Source organism: Corvus kubaryi, unplaced genomic scaffold (assembly GCF_017639235.1).
Source record: "Corvus kubaryi isolate FWS band 111438036 unplaced genomic scaffold, C.kubaryi_AGA036_p1.0 123, whole genome shotgun sequence".
NCBI lineage: Eukaryota > Metazoa > Chordata > Aves > Passeriformes > Corvidae > Corvus > Corvus kubaryi.
Genome location: NW_024580658.1, coordinates 831,573 through 844,102, shown reverse-complemented (window position 1 = coordinate 844,102; position 12,530 = coordinate 831,573). Strand labels below are relative to the sequence as shown.

General features: G+C 59.3%; 1 protein-coding gene across 1 annotated transcript; it reads left to right on the top strand.

Moving 5' to 3' along the window:
• Positions 1-1,090: 1,090 nt before the first annotated feature.
• Positions 1,091-10,985, top strand: KAT7 (lysine acetyltransferase 7). The gene is made up of 15 exons (XM_042017127.1): positions 1,091-1,293; positions 2,652-2,799; positions 3,240-3,416; positions 3,552-3,791; positions 4,269-4,351; positions 4,580-4,669; positions 5,219-5,317; positions 5,455-5,565; positions 6,461-6,652; positions 6,860-6,949; positions 7,289-7,429; positions 7,826-7,919; positions 8,058-8,204; positions 8,767-8,873; positions 9,423-10,985. Exons 1-15 carry the CDS (start codon positions 1,279-1,281, stop codon positions 9,522-9,524), a joined length of 1,836 nt encoding a protein of 611 aa, XP_041873061.1. The 5' UTR covers positions 1,091-1,278; the 3' UTR covers positions 9,525-10,985.
• The last annotated feature ends 1,545 nt before the right edge of the window (positions 10,986-12,530 follow it).

Here is a 12,530-nt window from a genome sequence, read left to right as displayed (position 1 = left end):
AAGGCGGGCGGGAGGCGCTGAGAACAGCGCGGGGCCGGGCGGCGGCTCCGCGCCGCGACCCCCGAACCCTCCCCGGGGCCGCGCCCGCCGCGATTCGGCCGCGATCGTAGCGGCGGGGCGCCGTGCGGCGCAGGCAGTGCGTGGGGCACCTCCGCCCTGGGGGCCTTCTCAATGCACGGCGCGCGCGAGAGCGGCACCCGATGTGGAGCGCAGCGATTGGCGGCATTGAGGGGGCGGGATCCAGGGACGGGCTCTGATTGGTGATCCCGGGCAAGAGGCTCCGCCCACTCCCGGCGGCGCTTTCCGGGGTCCTTCCGCCGGTCCCGGGCGGAGGTGCCGGGTCCTGGCCGCCACCGGGAGCGGGTCCGCCCCTCCTAAGGCCCGGTTCAGTCGCTCCCGCTGCTCTAAGCGGCGCCTCTGGGAGGCTCCCGGGCTCGGCGGGGCCGAGCAGCGAGTCAGGAAAGTGCTTTGGCCAGGGACGGACGAATCCCCTCCGTGGCACTTTGTCCTTCACAGTTCCTCTCATCCTCACGGGAATTCCAACACGATTCCCAATCCCCGGGCTGCCTCCTGGCTGCCACATCCCCCCTTCAAGGCACTGCTCTGCACAGGCTCCACGGAGGAGCTGCCGGTGCTGCAATTCCCAAGCTCTCACTCCACGAGGGAGCTCTGGAGCACCACCACAATTCCAGCACTCACAATTCCGGCTGGGAGCCTTGCACACCCCCGGGAAGGCGCTGAGTGCCGGTAACACCCCGGGCTCCTCCGCCTCAGCCCGACCCTGCCCGCACCCGGCACGGCGCTCCGCCGGCCTCACGCCCTTATCGAGGACAGCCGCCCCACAGCCGCCCCCACAGCGGCCCCCACGGCCGCTCCACAGCAGCCCCACAGCCGCCCCCACAGCCGCTCCACAGCGGCCTCACAGCCGCCCCCACAGCCGCTCCACAGCGGCCTCACAGCCGCCCCCACAGCCGCCCCGCCCGGGCCAAATATGGCGGACGCGGCTCCTCGGCCGGCGGCGCCTGCCCGGCTCCAAGATGGCGCGCGGTCACGTGACGGGGGGTGTGGGCCGCGGCCCGGCGGAAGCGTGAGGGACCGAGCAGCGAACGGCGGCGGGCGGCGGCGGGAGCGGGGCTGGCGCCGCCGGAGCAGACGTGCCGCAGGGCGGGGGACACGGCTACCACCACGGAGCCCGTCAGCGCCAACACCGCGGCGGCCACCGCCGCTTCTCGGGCCGCGGGCGCCGGGGACCAGGCAACCTCGCTGCCCCCGCCCAGGATGCAGCGCAGGAAGGTGAGCAAGGCCGGGAAACGGGGCAGGCGACCGGCGGGGGGAGCGGCGGGCTCGGGCCACTGCTTTTTACCCTTCCTCAGCCCTTCCGCTGCCTCTCCCGGGCACAAAACTGGGGGGAAAATAGCGGCCTGGAGCCCCCAGCGCCCGCCTCCCGCACGCTCTGATTGGCTCCCACACGGGCACGCCGCGCGCTGATTGGCCGCTCTGCCTGTCACTCATCGCCCCAACGGCTACCGTTTCCCCTCCCCCGCGCCCGCAGCGGGGCCCGCCCCTTCGCGTTTCCGATTGGACACGCGCTTAGGACGGTGGCCGTCTATTGGCCGCGTCTCCACGCTGGCTGGCCTCCGATTGGCTCTTGCTGCTGCCCATCCCCGCCCCCAACGGTCACCTCCCCGCGCGAGCCTTGTTTCTCCCTTCCCCCATCGCGCCGCGCCCCCCCCCGGTTGGCGTTGCCGTGGGAGCAAGCCTCGCGCTGATTGGCTGCGGGCCGCTGTCAATCATCCTCGGTGGGGCGTCCGCCGTTTTGCTGCTCGAGATTCTATTGGGGGGTTCTCCTTTCGGCTCCGCCCACGCGCGCTCTGATTGGCTGGGGCCGGCGCGGCCCCGCTGGGTGCAAAACAAAGCGGCGCGGGGGCCGCGCTCCCGCCACCGGCGCGAGGCCGCCCCCCCACTCCCCTCACGGCCGCCGCCATTTCCGCCCCCTCACGGCCCTGCCCGCTCCGGGGTCCCGCAGCAGCCCCCCAACCTCGGCCGGCACCTGCCGGCACCACCGGATCCCCGGTGTCCCCTCACGGTGTTGCGGTTTAACCGCACCTGGAAATTAAGCACAAGCCCGGAATGGGGGGGGAAACCAAAATAAAGCTTATGGGTTGCAGTATGAACGATTTAGTGATGAGAAATGGGATAAAATGCTGTAATAGTGGTAAATAACCATGATAACGGAAAGGGAAAGGAGAAAAAAAATAGCAATTGCTGACCAATGCCAGAATCCCCTTCCCACGTCCAGATTGCTCCAGATTACTTTGAGGTAATTCCCGATAATTCCTCCAGTTTGTATACTGGGAATGACATTCTGTGGTGGGGAACATCCCTTTGGCCAGCTGGGATCACCTGTCCCGGTTTCCTTTGGGAACCTCCTCACTGGCAGAGCAGGAGACACAGAAAGAAGGGGGAAAAAAGAGTCCCTGGTTTGGGATAAGCCCAGCCCGTGGCTGTGCACGGGGCACCCTTCCAGCTGAGTGTCTGGGAGGACGTGGACAGCATGAAATACGCTCTCTTTTTTTGTGTGTGTGGGGGTTTTTTGACAATACAAGTACAATATTTCAATGTAAGCACTCTGTGGCGTTGTGCTGTTGCAGAGGAACGCGGGCAGTAGCTCGGATGGAACAGAGGACTCGGATTTCTCCACGGATCCCGAGCACACGGACAGCTCCGAGAGCGATGGCACGTCCCGGAGATCCGCCCGCGTCACCCGCTCCTCGGCCAGGCTCAGCCAGAGCTCCCAGGGTGAGGGCTCGGCTCCTTAGAGCAGGGAAAGGCTCTTCCAGCCCCGCACGCAGGATCCCAAATGCAGCCCCACACTGCAAACAACCCCGCTGTTCCCGAGGGCTATGGGTTCTTATCTAAATGCTGATAGTTCTTATCTAAACTAAGGGATCTTTGCTTCTCCAAAGGGGAGCGGGGTGGTAATTACGGGTTAATTAAGTTGTTAAACCTGGAGAAAGCTGGTGTTACTCCAGATTGCTCCAATCGTCCAGAGATGTTATCTGGCAAGGCCAGAGCATGGTGACCGAGGCAGGACAGAGCCACAGGGTGTTGGTCAGTGCGGGGCAGGGGCATCCCCGTGGTTCCTGGGGTGTAACTGTGGTGTCCCCGTGGTTCCTGTGGATGTAACTGTGGTGTCCCCGTGGTTCCTGGGGTGTAACTGTGTGTTCCCACGGGATCAGACTCCAGCCCCGTGCGGAACCCGCCGGCGTTCGGGCCGGACGAGCCCGTGTACTCCACGCGGAGGGTGACGCGCAGCCAGCAGCAGCCAGCCCCCGTCACCCCCAAGAAATACCCGCTGAGACAGACGCGCTCCTCCGGCTCCGAGACCGAGCAGGCCGTGGATTTCTCGGACAGAGGTACCCAGAGGGGCAGGGAGGGCTGGGGAATCCCTACTCCGAGGGTGCTCCCGAGGGCGGGAGAGGCTCCGCGCGGTCCCTGAGGTGTTCCCGGGAGCTTTCCCCGCAGCTCTGTCCCCTCTGCCCCTCACCCAGACACCAAAAACGCGGCGGATCACGACGAGTCCCCGCCCCGCACCCCCACCGGGAACGCGCCGTCCTCGGAGTCCGACATCGACATCTCCAGCCCCAACGTGTCCCACGACGAGAGCATCGCCAAGGACATGTCCATGAAGGACTCGGGCAGTGACCTGTCCCACCGGCCCAAGCGCCGCCGCTTCCACGAGAGCTACAACTTCAACATGAAATGTCCCACTCCCGGCTGCAACTCCCTAGGTAACCCCGGCTCCGATGGCCGTGGCGCTCCTGCTCCGCTATTCCTGCTTGGCTGGGTGTTAGATCCTAAAAATAGGGGCAGAATTCGGATCAGGAGTATCAGGGAGAGGTGGGCCTGGAGAAGGGATATGGAGCGTAAGTACAGGGATGTTATTCCTGGAGGTGTTTTCTGTTTTGGGGGATGGCAGGATAAGGAAGCAAGTAGGAGGGTGAGCACAGGTGTGGGAGAAAAATTCCTAGAATTGTTGGCAGGGAGCTGTTTTTTGCCAGAAACAGGATTTCAGTCCCAAATCATTGCCTTCCCGTCCCTGGCTGCTTTGGCTTAGTGTGAGAAAGATTTTTCTTCTTTTTAAAACCAGGAGGCTTCCTCCCGTCCCCCCAGCACGTTCCTGTGAGGGATCTGCCCGTCTGGCAGACTCTTTCCACTTCTTTGGGATCATTTGTCACAAGTTTTGTTGTTTTTCTGACCCTCTGCAGGACATCTGACTGGGAAACACGAGCGCCACTTCTCCATCTCGGGGTGCCCTCTCTACCACAACCTCTCGGCAGATGAGTGCAAGGTGAATGGTTTTTTACCTTCTGATTTCTCCCCCTTTGGGATTTTTAGGATAAAATGCTGAGCTTTGTAATCCGTGAGCAAAGAGCAGAGTTCACACGGGTGTGTTTGGCTGTGAGACAGCAGCACCTGCGTGTCAGAGCTGGGAGGTGCAGCTCACCGTGCTCACTTGGAAGGGAAAAGGGGGGACAGGAGGTGGCTGCAGCCCTGACAGGGGAATTTTGGCCTCCAGGTGCGAGCGCAGAGCCGGGACAAGCAGATTGAGGAGCGAATGTTGGCCCACAGGCAGGACGACAACAACAGGCACGCCACCAGGCACCAGGTAAACGGGGACAGCCTCGGCTCCTGCCTCCCAGCACGGCCATTTCACCTGGGCTCCCTTCTGCACATCCCAGAGAACCTGCTGGGACAGTCCTGGCCCTGCCCAGCTGCCAGCTCCAGCAAGGAATCCCTTGTATCCCTTAAACGAGGTTGGAGCAGGCAGGGAGAGCAGAGCTGGGCTTGGCCTGTGCTCTCAGGATGATCCTTTCCCCATGCTCGGATGTGCAGGACGAGGGAATTCCTGCAGAGCTGTAAACTGCAATTTCCCTCTGACCAAACCAGGGCAGTGACATTTCCGGGTCCCTGAGTCAGCTGGGAGCTCTGGCCCAGCACGGAGCATTCCATGGGGAGTGCTGCCTGTCCTGTGGCACGAGGCTGTGGTGGGAAGGGAAACGTCCTGCTCTGCGTTCCTGTGCTGCACCTGTAGCGCCCTGTGGTTAGCAGAGGGTCTGGGATGGGAGCCAGGATGGAATTCCTTGGGGTGGGAACTGAAGGGCAGCGTTTGGAGGGGCTGGAGCCTCTCAGGGGTCCCACCCTGGGTTTCTTTCAGGCTCCCACAGAGAGGCAGCTGAGGTACAAAGAGAAGGTGGCTGAGCTCAGGAAGAAGAGGAACTCGGGGCTGAGCAAGGAGCAGAAGGAGAAATACATGGTAAAAGCAGGAATTTGATCCTTTCATTCCCCCCGGGATGGAATTTGGCTTTCCCAGTCGTCCCGCAGCGTTCCCAGCTGGAAAAGCTGCAGGATGCAGCAGCTCAGCAGCCAAAGTGCTGTCCTTTGCTGTTCCAGGAGCACAGGCAGACCTACGGCAACACCAGGGAGCCTCTCCTGGAGAACCTGACCAGCGAGTATGACCTGGAGCTGTTCCGGAGGGCTCAGGCCCGGGCGTCCGAGGACCTGGTGAGATCCAGCCCTGAGGCACTCCCAGCAGAGCCTTTGGGGCAGTGGGGCCCTTCCCGGGGTCTGTGGGAGCTGTGAGGCAGAGCAGGGAGCTGGGGAGCAGCTGCAGGCCAGCACAGCCACGCTGGGGTGGGGGATGAGTGCCAGTGACCGGCAGGGATTGCTGGAGGCACAGCTGGAGCTGAGCTCTGCGCTCAGGAATGTGCAGTGCCATTCCAGGGGTGCTCCCAGGGGGACAATGACAGCTTCCCTGCTGAGGGCTGGTGACAACAAAAGCCACCTTGGCCATAGCCAGTGGCTGAGTTCACAGCCTGGTGTTGCTGAAGCTCCTGAGGAGCTTCCCAAAGCCACATCCCATTCCAGAGAGGGATCAAAAGATCCTCTGATGCTTTCCCGTGAGATCATCGAGTCCAGCCCATGACCTGACACCACCTTGTCCCCACGTGCCACGTCCAGGCTTTCCTTAAACACCTCCAGGGACGGTGACACCTCCCTGGGCAGCCCCTTCCAATTCCCAATCCCTCCTTCTGGGAAGAAATTCCTCCTCATGTCCAGCCTAAGCCTCCCCTGGCACAGCTGGGGCTGTGTCCTCCTGTCTTCTTGTTCCCTGGGAGCAGAGTCCGACCCACCCTGGCTGCACCCTCCTGTCAGGAGTTGTGGAGAGCGATGAGGTCTCCCCTGATGCTTTTCTCCAGGATAAGCACCCCCAGCTCCCTCACTGCTCCTCACAGCACTTGTGTCCTGTCCCTATGGATCAGGAAAGGAACCGGGAGTGGCGAGGAGCCGTAAGAATTTAATGAAAGACGAATTTAGAAGACTTGAAACAGATTTCCTCCAGGAAAATAAATCCCAGTTCTCCCCCAGCTGCTTTCAGTGAGTTTTTTGGCTCCTGCAGGAGAAGCTGAGGCTGCAGGGGCAGATCACCGAGGGCAGCAACATGATCAAGACCATCGCGTTCGGGCGCTACGAGCTGGACACGTGGTACCACTCGCCCTACCCCGAGGAGTACGCGCGCCTCGGCCGCCTCTACATGTGCGAGTTCTGCCTCAAGTACATGAAGAGCCAGACCATCCTGCGCAGGCACATGGTGAGGCCCGGGGAAGGGCTCATTCCCGCCGGGAATTCTGCTGTGGCACCGGGTGCCCAGCCAGGCTCAGCCCGGCACCGCGCTCGTAAACGTCTGAATCGGTCGCCGGTGCGGCTGCGGGAGGTGGGGCTGCGGTTTCCTGGCCCGCTGGAGCTGCTGCTGTCCCTGGAGCAGCGGTGACGGCCCTGGTTTGTGTCCCTGTCACAGGCAAAGTGTGTCTGGAAGCATCCCCCCGGTGATGAAATCTACCGCAAGGGCTCCATCTCCGTGTTCGAGGTGGACGGGAAGAAGAACAAGGTGAGTGTGGCCAAGAGGGGAGTGCTGCACTGCTGCAATTTGGGAGGAGCTTTGCCGATGGCCAGAGATGACCTTAAAGACAAAATACAGAGACCCAAGCCCTGCTCCCCTGCCCTGGGCAGCCAGAGAAGGAGATCACATCCATTCCCACATTCCCACCCACAGGAATCCAGGCTTATCCATTTCCATCACCAGTGGAATTGTTTCCTGACCCAGCTGCTCTGTTTCCCCATCATTTCTCAGATGATTCAGATTTCTTTTGTCCTTTCCCAGGTAGTTTTGTCCACATTTGGGATATCCCACTGGAATCAACACCTGCATCTCTTTTTTTGTCCCCAGATCTACTGTCAGAACCTGTGTCTGCTGGCAAAGCTTTTCCTGGACCACAAAACCCTTTATTATGATGTTGAACCCTTCCTCTTCTACGTCATGACCGAGGCTGACAACACTGGCTGCCACCTGATCGGGTATTTCTCCAAGGTCAGTGGAAAACATTCATCATCCACCTCACTAAAACAGGATTTAGGAGCCCCTTATCAGCACTGGCTCCCTTCTGCAGTCTCAGGATTTGCTGCTTTTGGGAACAGATAAAGTTCCAAGGCTGAGCTGCAGGAATTGTTCTGTTTGCTGAGGGATTGCAGGGACTTTGCTGCTCCATCGTTTCTCATTCCCAGCAAAAACCAAACCAGCTCCACGGAATTGTTGTTGCCAGGAAGCAGAGTGGTGTCTTCATCAGGGATGAAGAAATTGGGAAGGAACGTAGAGAAAAATACATTGAAATAAATACTAGTCACCATGATTTCTTTTCTTAATAAAACAGTTAAAGGAATAAAAATTCTGAGTTCTGTCCCTCCTCCTCTCTGCTCTTGTTTCCAGGAGAAGAATTCCTTCCTCAACTACAACGTGTCCTGCATCCTGACCATGCCCCAGTACATGAGACAAGGCTATGGCAAAATGCTCATCGACTTCAGTGAGTGGGGAGGGAAATTCCAGGGCAAAATTCCTCCCCTTCCACCAGGGCATCTCACCTGCCTGCTGGTGCTTGAGCAGTTTCCATCCTGGCTCATTTCTGAGTAGTTTAAATAGGTTTTTTTTTTAAATTTTTTAGGCTATTTGCTGTCGAAAGTAGAAGAAAAGGTTGGCTCCCCAGAACGTCCCCTGTCTGACCTGGGCCTGATCAGCTACAGGAGCTACTGGAAGGAGGTTCTGCTGCGCTACCTGCACAACTTCCAGGGCAAGGAGATCTCCATCAAAGGTGTGTCTGGGGGCTGGGGGGGATTTGGGAACATCCCTGTGCCTGACCTACCCACCCAGGTGTTTTAATGGGATATTCCTGTGGTTGGGAATGGCTCCTTCCCACTCCTGCCACCAGCACAGATGGGCCAGTTTGCAGCATTTGGGGAGGATGAACTGGCTGCTTCTTGAAAAAAAACACAATTTAAAAAAGATTTAGCCAGAAGTTTCATCCACCTGTGGGTTAGAATGTCAATTTTAACAAGAAAAATGGTTCCAACAGCCAATATTGAGAATATTTGGCCTTATTTTGATGGCACTTCTCTGTTGGTGGCACCTGGGAGGACGTGGGATTTCCTGGGGCTGTGAGGTACCCTGGAAAAGCAGGATTGCATCTTCTCTCAGAGGATTTGTCACACAGATCCCAAACCCAGCGCCCCCAGCCCCTGCAATCCTGGCTGTGCCTGCTCAGTCCCTGTCCCACGTTTCTGAGGGCCTTACACAAAACTCATGGTGAGACCCCCGGGGTTTGGGGCTGTTTCAGGGGCTCTGGGCTGGGCTCTGACCCGGGCTCTGCCTTGCAGAGATCAGCCAGGAGACCGCAGTGAACCCCGTGGACATCGTGAGCACCCTGCAGGCCCTGCAGATGCTCAAGTACTGGAAGGGCAAACACCTGGTCCTCAAACGACAGGTGAGCCTGCCCATTCCGGGGGCTGTCTCCTTTCATTTCCTTGTTCTCCTTGCTGGGATCAGGGGTTCCTCGGGTTTTCCAGCCTGTTCATTCTCATCTCCCAGTAAAACAGGGTGAGCTCTCCTGCCCTGCACAGACACCCCAAAATCCCACCCTGTGCCTCCCTGGGAGCGTTGTCTGAACACTCCTGGCGCTCTGGCAGCCTCAGGGCCATGCCCATTCCCTGTTCCGGTGCCCACCACTCTCTGGATGAAGAACTTTTCCCTAAAATCCCACCTAAACCTCCCTGGCACAGAGTGAACAGGATTGATTGATCCCTTCATGACTCCCTGATAAACCAATCCCCAGATGTGCCAGACATTTTCCCTTCCCTGGGATCCCTTTGGAGCTTGATTGAAGGGCTTCTAGAAAACTGTGGAGAAGATGAAGTTAATTTTGGTGTGACTTTGGTGTGACTTTGCTGTTGTTTTGGGGGATTAGTGGGTGAGCCACCCTCCCCTTTGTGGTGTTGTCCCATGGATAACTGTGCCCCTCCCCTGCTGTCCCCAGGATCTGATTGATGAGTGGATTGCCAAGGAGGCCAAGAGGTCCAACAGCAACAAGACCATGGATCCCAGCTGCCTGAAGTGGACCCCTCCCAAGGGCACCTAAGTGTCCCCGCCAGCGTCCCCAGCGTAGAGGTGCCGTAGGGATCCGTGTCGTGCCGTGCTGTGGTGACTGGCTGCTGCAGTGTCCCCAGAGCAGCTCACCCCAGGGCTGGCCTGGCCTGGCCCTGTGTCCCCACAGTTCTGAGGAACTCGGATGTTTCGGCCTCAGTGAGGCCGTGAGGACTGGAAGTGTCTCGGAGCCCCAGGAAGCTCCGGCCCGAGGAGCTCTGATTGCTGGCCCTGTCCCTGGCCCTGCTGGCCCTGCTGGCCCTGCTGTCCCTGCTGTCCTGCTCCAGGGGCCTGTCCCACCATCCCCTGTCCCTCCTGCAGCTTCCCTGAGTCCCAGGGCCGCTCCTGGCTCTTGGACAAGGTCTGGGAGTGCTTCTCTGGGGCAGGCCTGGCTTGCCCAGTGACATCAGCATCTGGAACTGCTCCTGTCCCATTCCGTGTCTGAAATAGGTTTAGTGGGATAATATCCCCCTCTTCCAGCAGTGTTCCATAGGATCCAGCAGATCTCCTCTTAGTTCCTGTTGTCCAGCCAGAATTGCACCTCCTGCCCCTGAGGGAGTCACTGGAGCAGGGTGTTCCTGTCACCCCTCCTGGAGCCGCCACAGCCCTGCTGGAAGCACCTCTGGATTAGAATTCCCATTTTTCCTGGTGTGTATCTCGTGGAATTACTGAGTTCCTGTACATAAACAACCTGCTGAGTGTATCCCCCTGGAGATGTTTTTCCCAGAGCAGCCTTCCTGGAATTGCAGGTCCCTTTTTTTTGGAGTTTTTTCCTCTCCGGGCCAAAGGAATCCAAACTTTGGCCTTTTCCAAAGAGCCACAGGAACTCCCAGCACCAATTCCAGGAACTGCTGGGCTGCTGTGCTCCAGGGAGGGATGGATTCCCTGGCAGAGCAATGAAAGCTTCGATTCCTCTCTCCCATCAGCAGAAATATCCCGGAATGGCTTCCCAGTAAAACCAGTGTCCTTGTGCCACCAGTGCCTGTGTGGCTCCAGTGTCACTGACAGAGGGGACAGTCCTGGGAAAGGGCTGAATTCCCTGATCCCAGGGGTAAATTCCCTGATCCCACTGCTGATTCCCTCGATCCCGGTGATTCCTGATGGAACAGGGTGTGAAATGAAGCGCTCCTGGGAAGGTGGGAGCTGTTCCCCATTAACCACTGCCCCACCCTGACTGGAAAAGTTCCCCCCTGCTCCTCTGGTTCCCTGCCTTTCTCCTGGAAAACCAAACCACCCCCAGACCCTCAGTCCTCGCTGTGGACCTCGTGGGCATTACTGACTCCTGCTGTCTTTGCTCCTGGCTCGTCCCGAGCTGCAGATTCCCAGGAGATCTCCCAGCAGTGGCTTTGGAGCAGGGAGGGAGGGAGGGAGGCCGTTCCCTGCTCCCCGTTCCCGTGCCGTGTGGGATGTGCTGTTCCTGTACCCGCTCCTCAATAAAAGCATGTTCCCTGCTCCAGCCTCGGCTCCGTGCTTTCCCGCAGCTCCAGGGAGGAGCAGCTGCTCCCCTGTGTCCCAGGGGCTCCTCTGGAACCCATCCCTGGGCCTGGGATTTTAGGATTGGGGCTGGAGCAGCCTTGGGGTTGAGTCTTCCCAAAATATCCTGCTCAGGGCTGTTCCAGTGCATTAAACCCTTTCCATGAAGGAATTTTTCCTGATACCCATCCTAAACCTCCCCTGGCACAACCTGAGGCTGTTATTGGGACGAGTTTTCCCCACACTGAGGGGAAGCTGCTGAAGGAGAATTCCCCGAGATCTCCCTCAATTTCCAGGAGCTGCTCCGTGGTTCCTGATCCCTCTCCCAGCCGAGCACTGGGATTCCTGCTGGCTTCTCCCTTTTGCTGGAATGGTTTGGGGCAGGATGTGGTTGGGCTGAGGATCTGTGGGGAGGGAACAGGGGCTGATATTCCTGCAAGGAACAGAGGGAAGCAGGAAGGAAGGGGAGCGAAATGCGTGCAGTGACCTCAGCTGGTCCTGCTGTGATCCCGATGCCTCGGAGCTCACCCCAATCCATGGGGGACGATCCCTGTGCCACCAGCGCTGCCCCCCTGCTGTCCCAAACCCATGGAAAGGCCTGGAACGGCCTCTCCGCATTGGCTCCCGCGCCAGGGAAGAGCAGCTCTACTTTTGGGATCATTCCCTGTAATTAACTCGGCCTTTCCTGCCCTCCCCGGGCCCGGCCCACGCGGCCCCGAAACCACCAGAGGTGCAGGAAAACGGGAGCCAGGAAAGGGAAACGAAAACATCCCCAGGAAACCACGGATCCCAACGGCTCCTGCGGCTTTCCTGCAGGAGAGCTCAGCCCCCGGGAGCTGCCAAACTGGACCTGACACCTTCCCGCGGTGCCCAGCGAGCTCGGGAGCTGGAAGATTCCCGAGTTTGGGGCTGCTCTGGAATCACAGGTCAGGGGATGGTTTGGGATGGAGGGATCTGAGATCCCGGCCATTCCCACCCCCTGCCGTGGGCAGGACACCTTCCACTGTCCCAGGTGGCCCCAAGCCCCATCCTTGGACACTTCCAGGGACGGAGCATCCACGTTTTCCCTGGAAAACTCATTCCAGCCCCTCATCACCGCCTGCTCTTCCCAGTTCTCCCAGTTACGGGACACCTGGGACCTGCTTTCTCCCACCTGAGCAGGGAACTGGGAGCAGGAAGCTTCTCCCGCCTCTGGAGCCCCAGCCTGACCTTGGAGCAGCTGGGAAGGAGCAGGATCCCAGCAAAACGGGGATTTTCGGCAATTCCAGCGAGTCCCTCACGAGCTAAACTCCCGGGAAGCCCCGGTGAACGTCAGCGAGGGAAAACCTTCCCGAGTTTTTCCAGCAGGAGATGGATTGCCGGGAAGGGCAGCAGAGGGTGCTGCTTCCCAGGGCAAAGGCACTGCCAGAGCCGCAGGAAACTCTCGGGAGCTCGGGGTTGGCTTTTCCTGGGAATTTATCCCTGATTTCTGGGCAGAAACCGAGGGATATTCGGGATGTGGGAACGGCACGGGGAGAGGGACAATTCC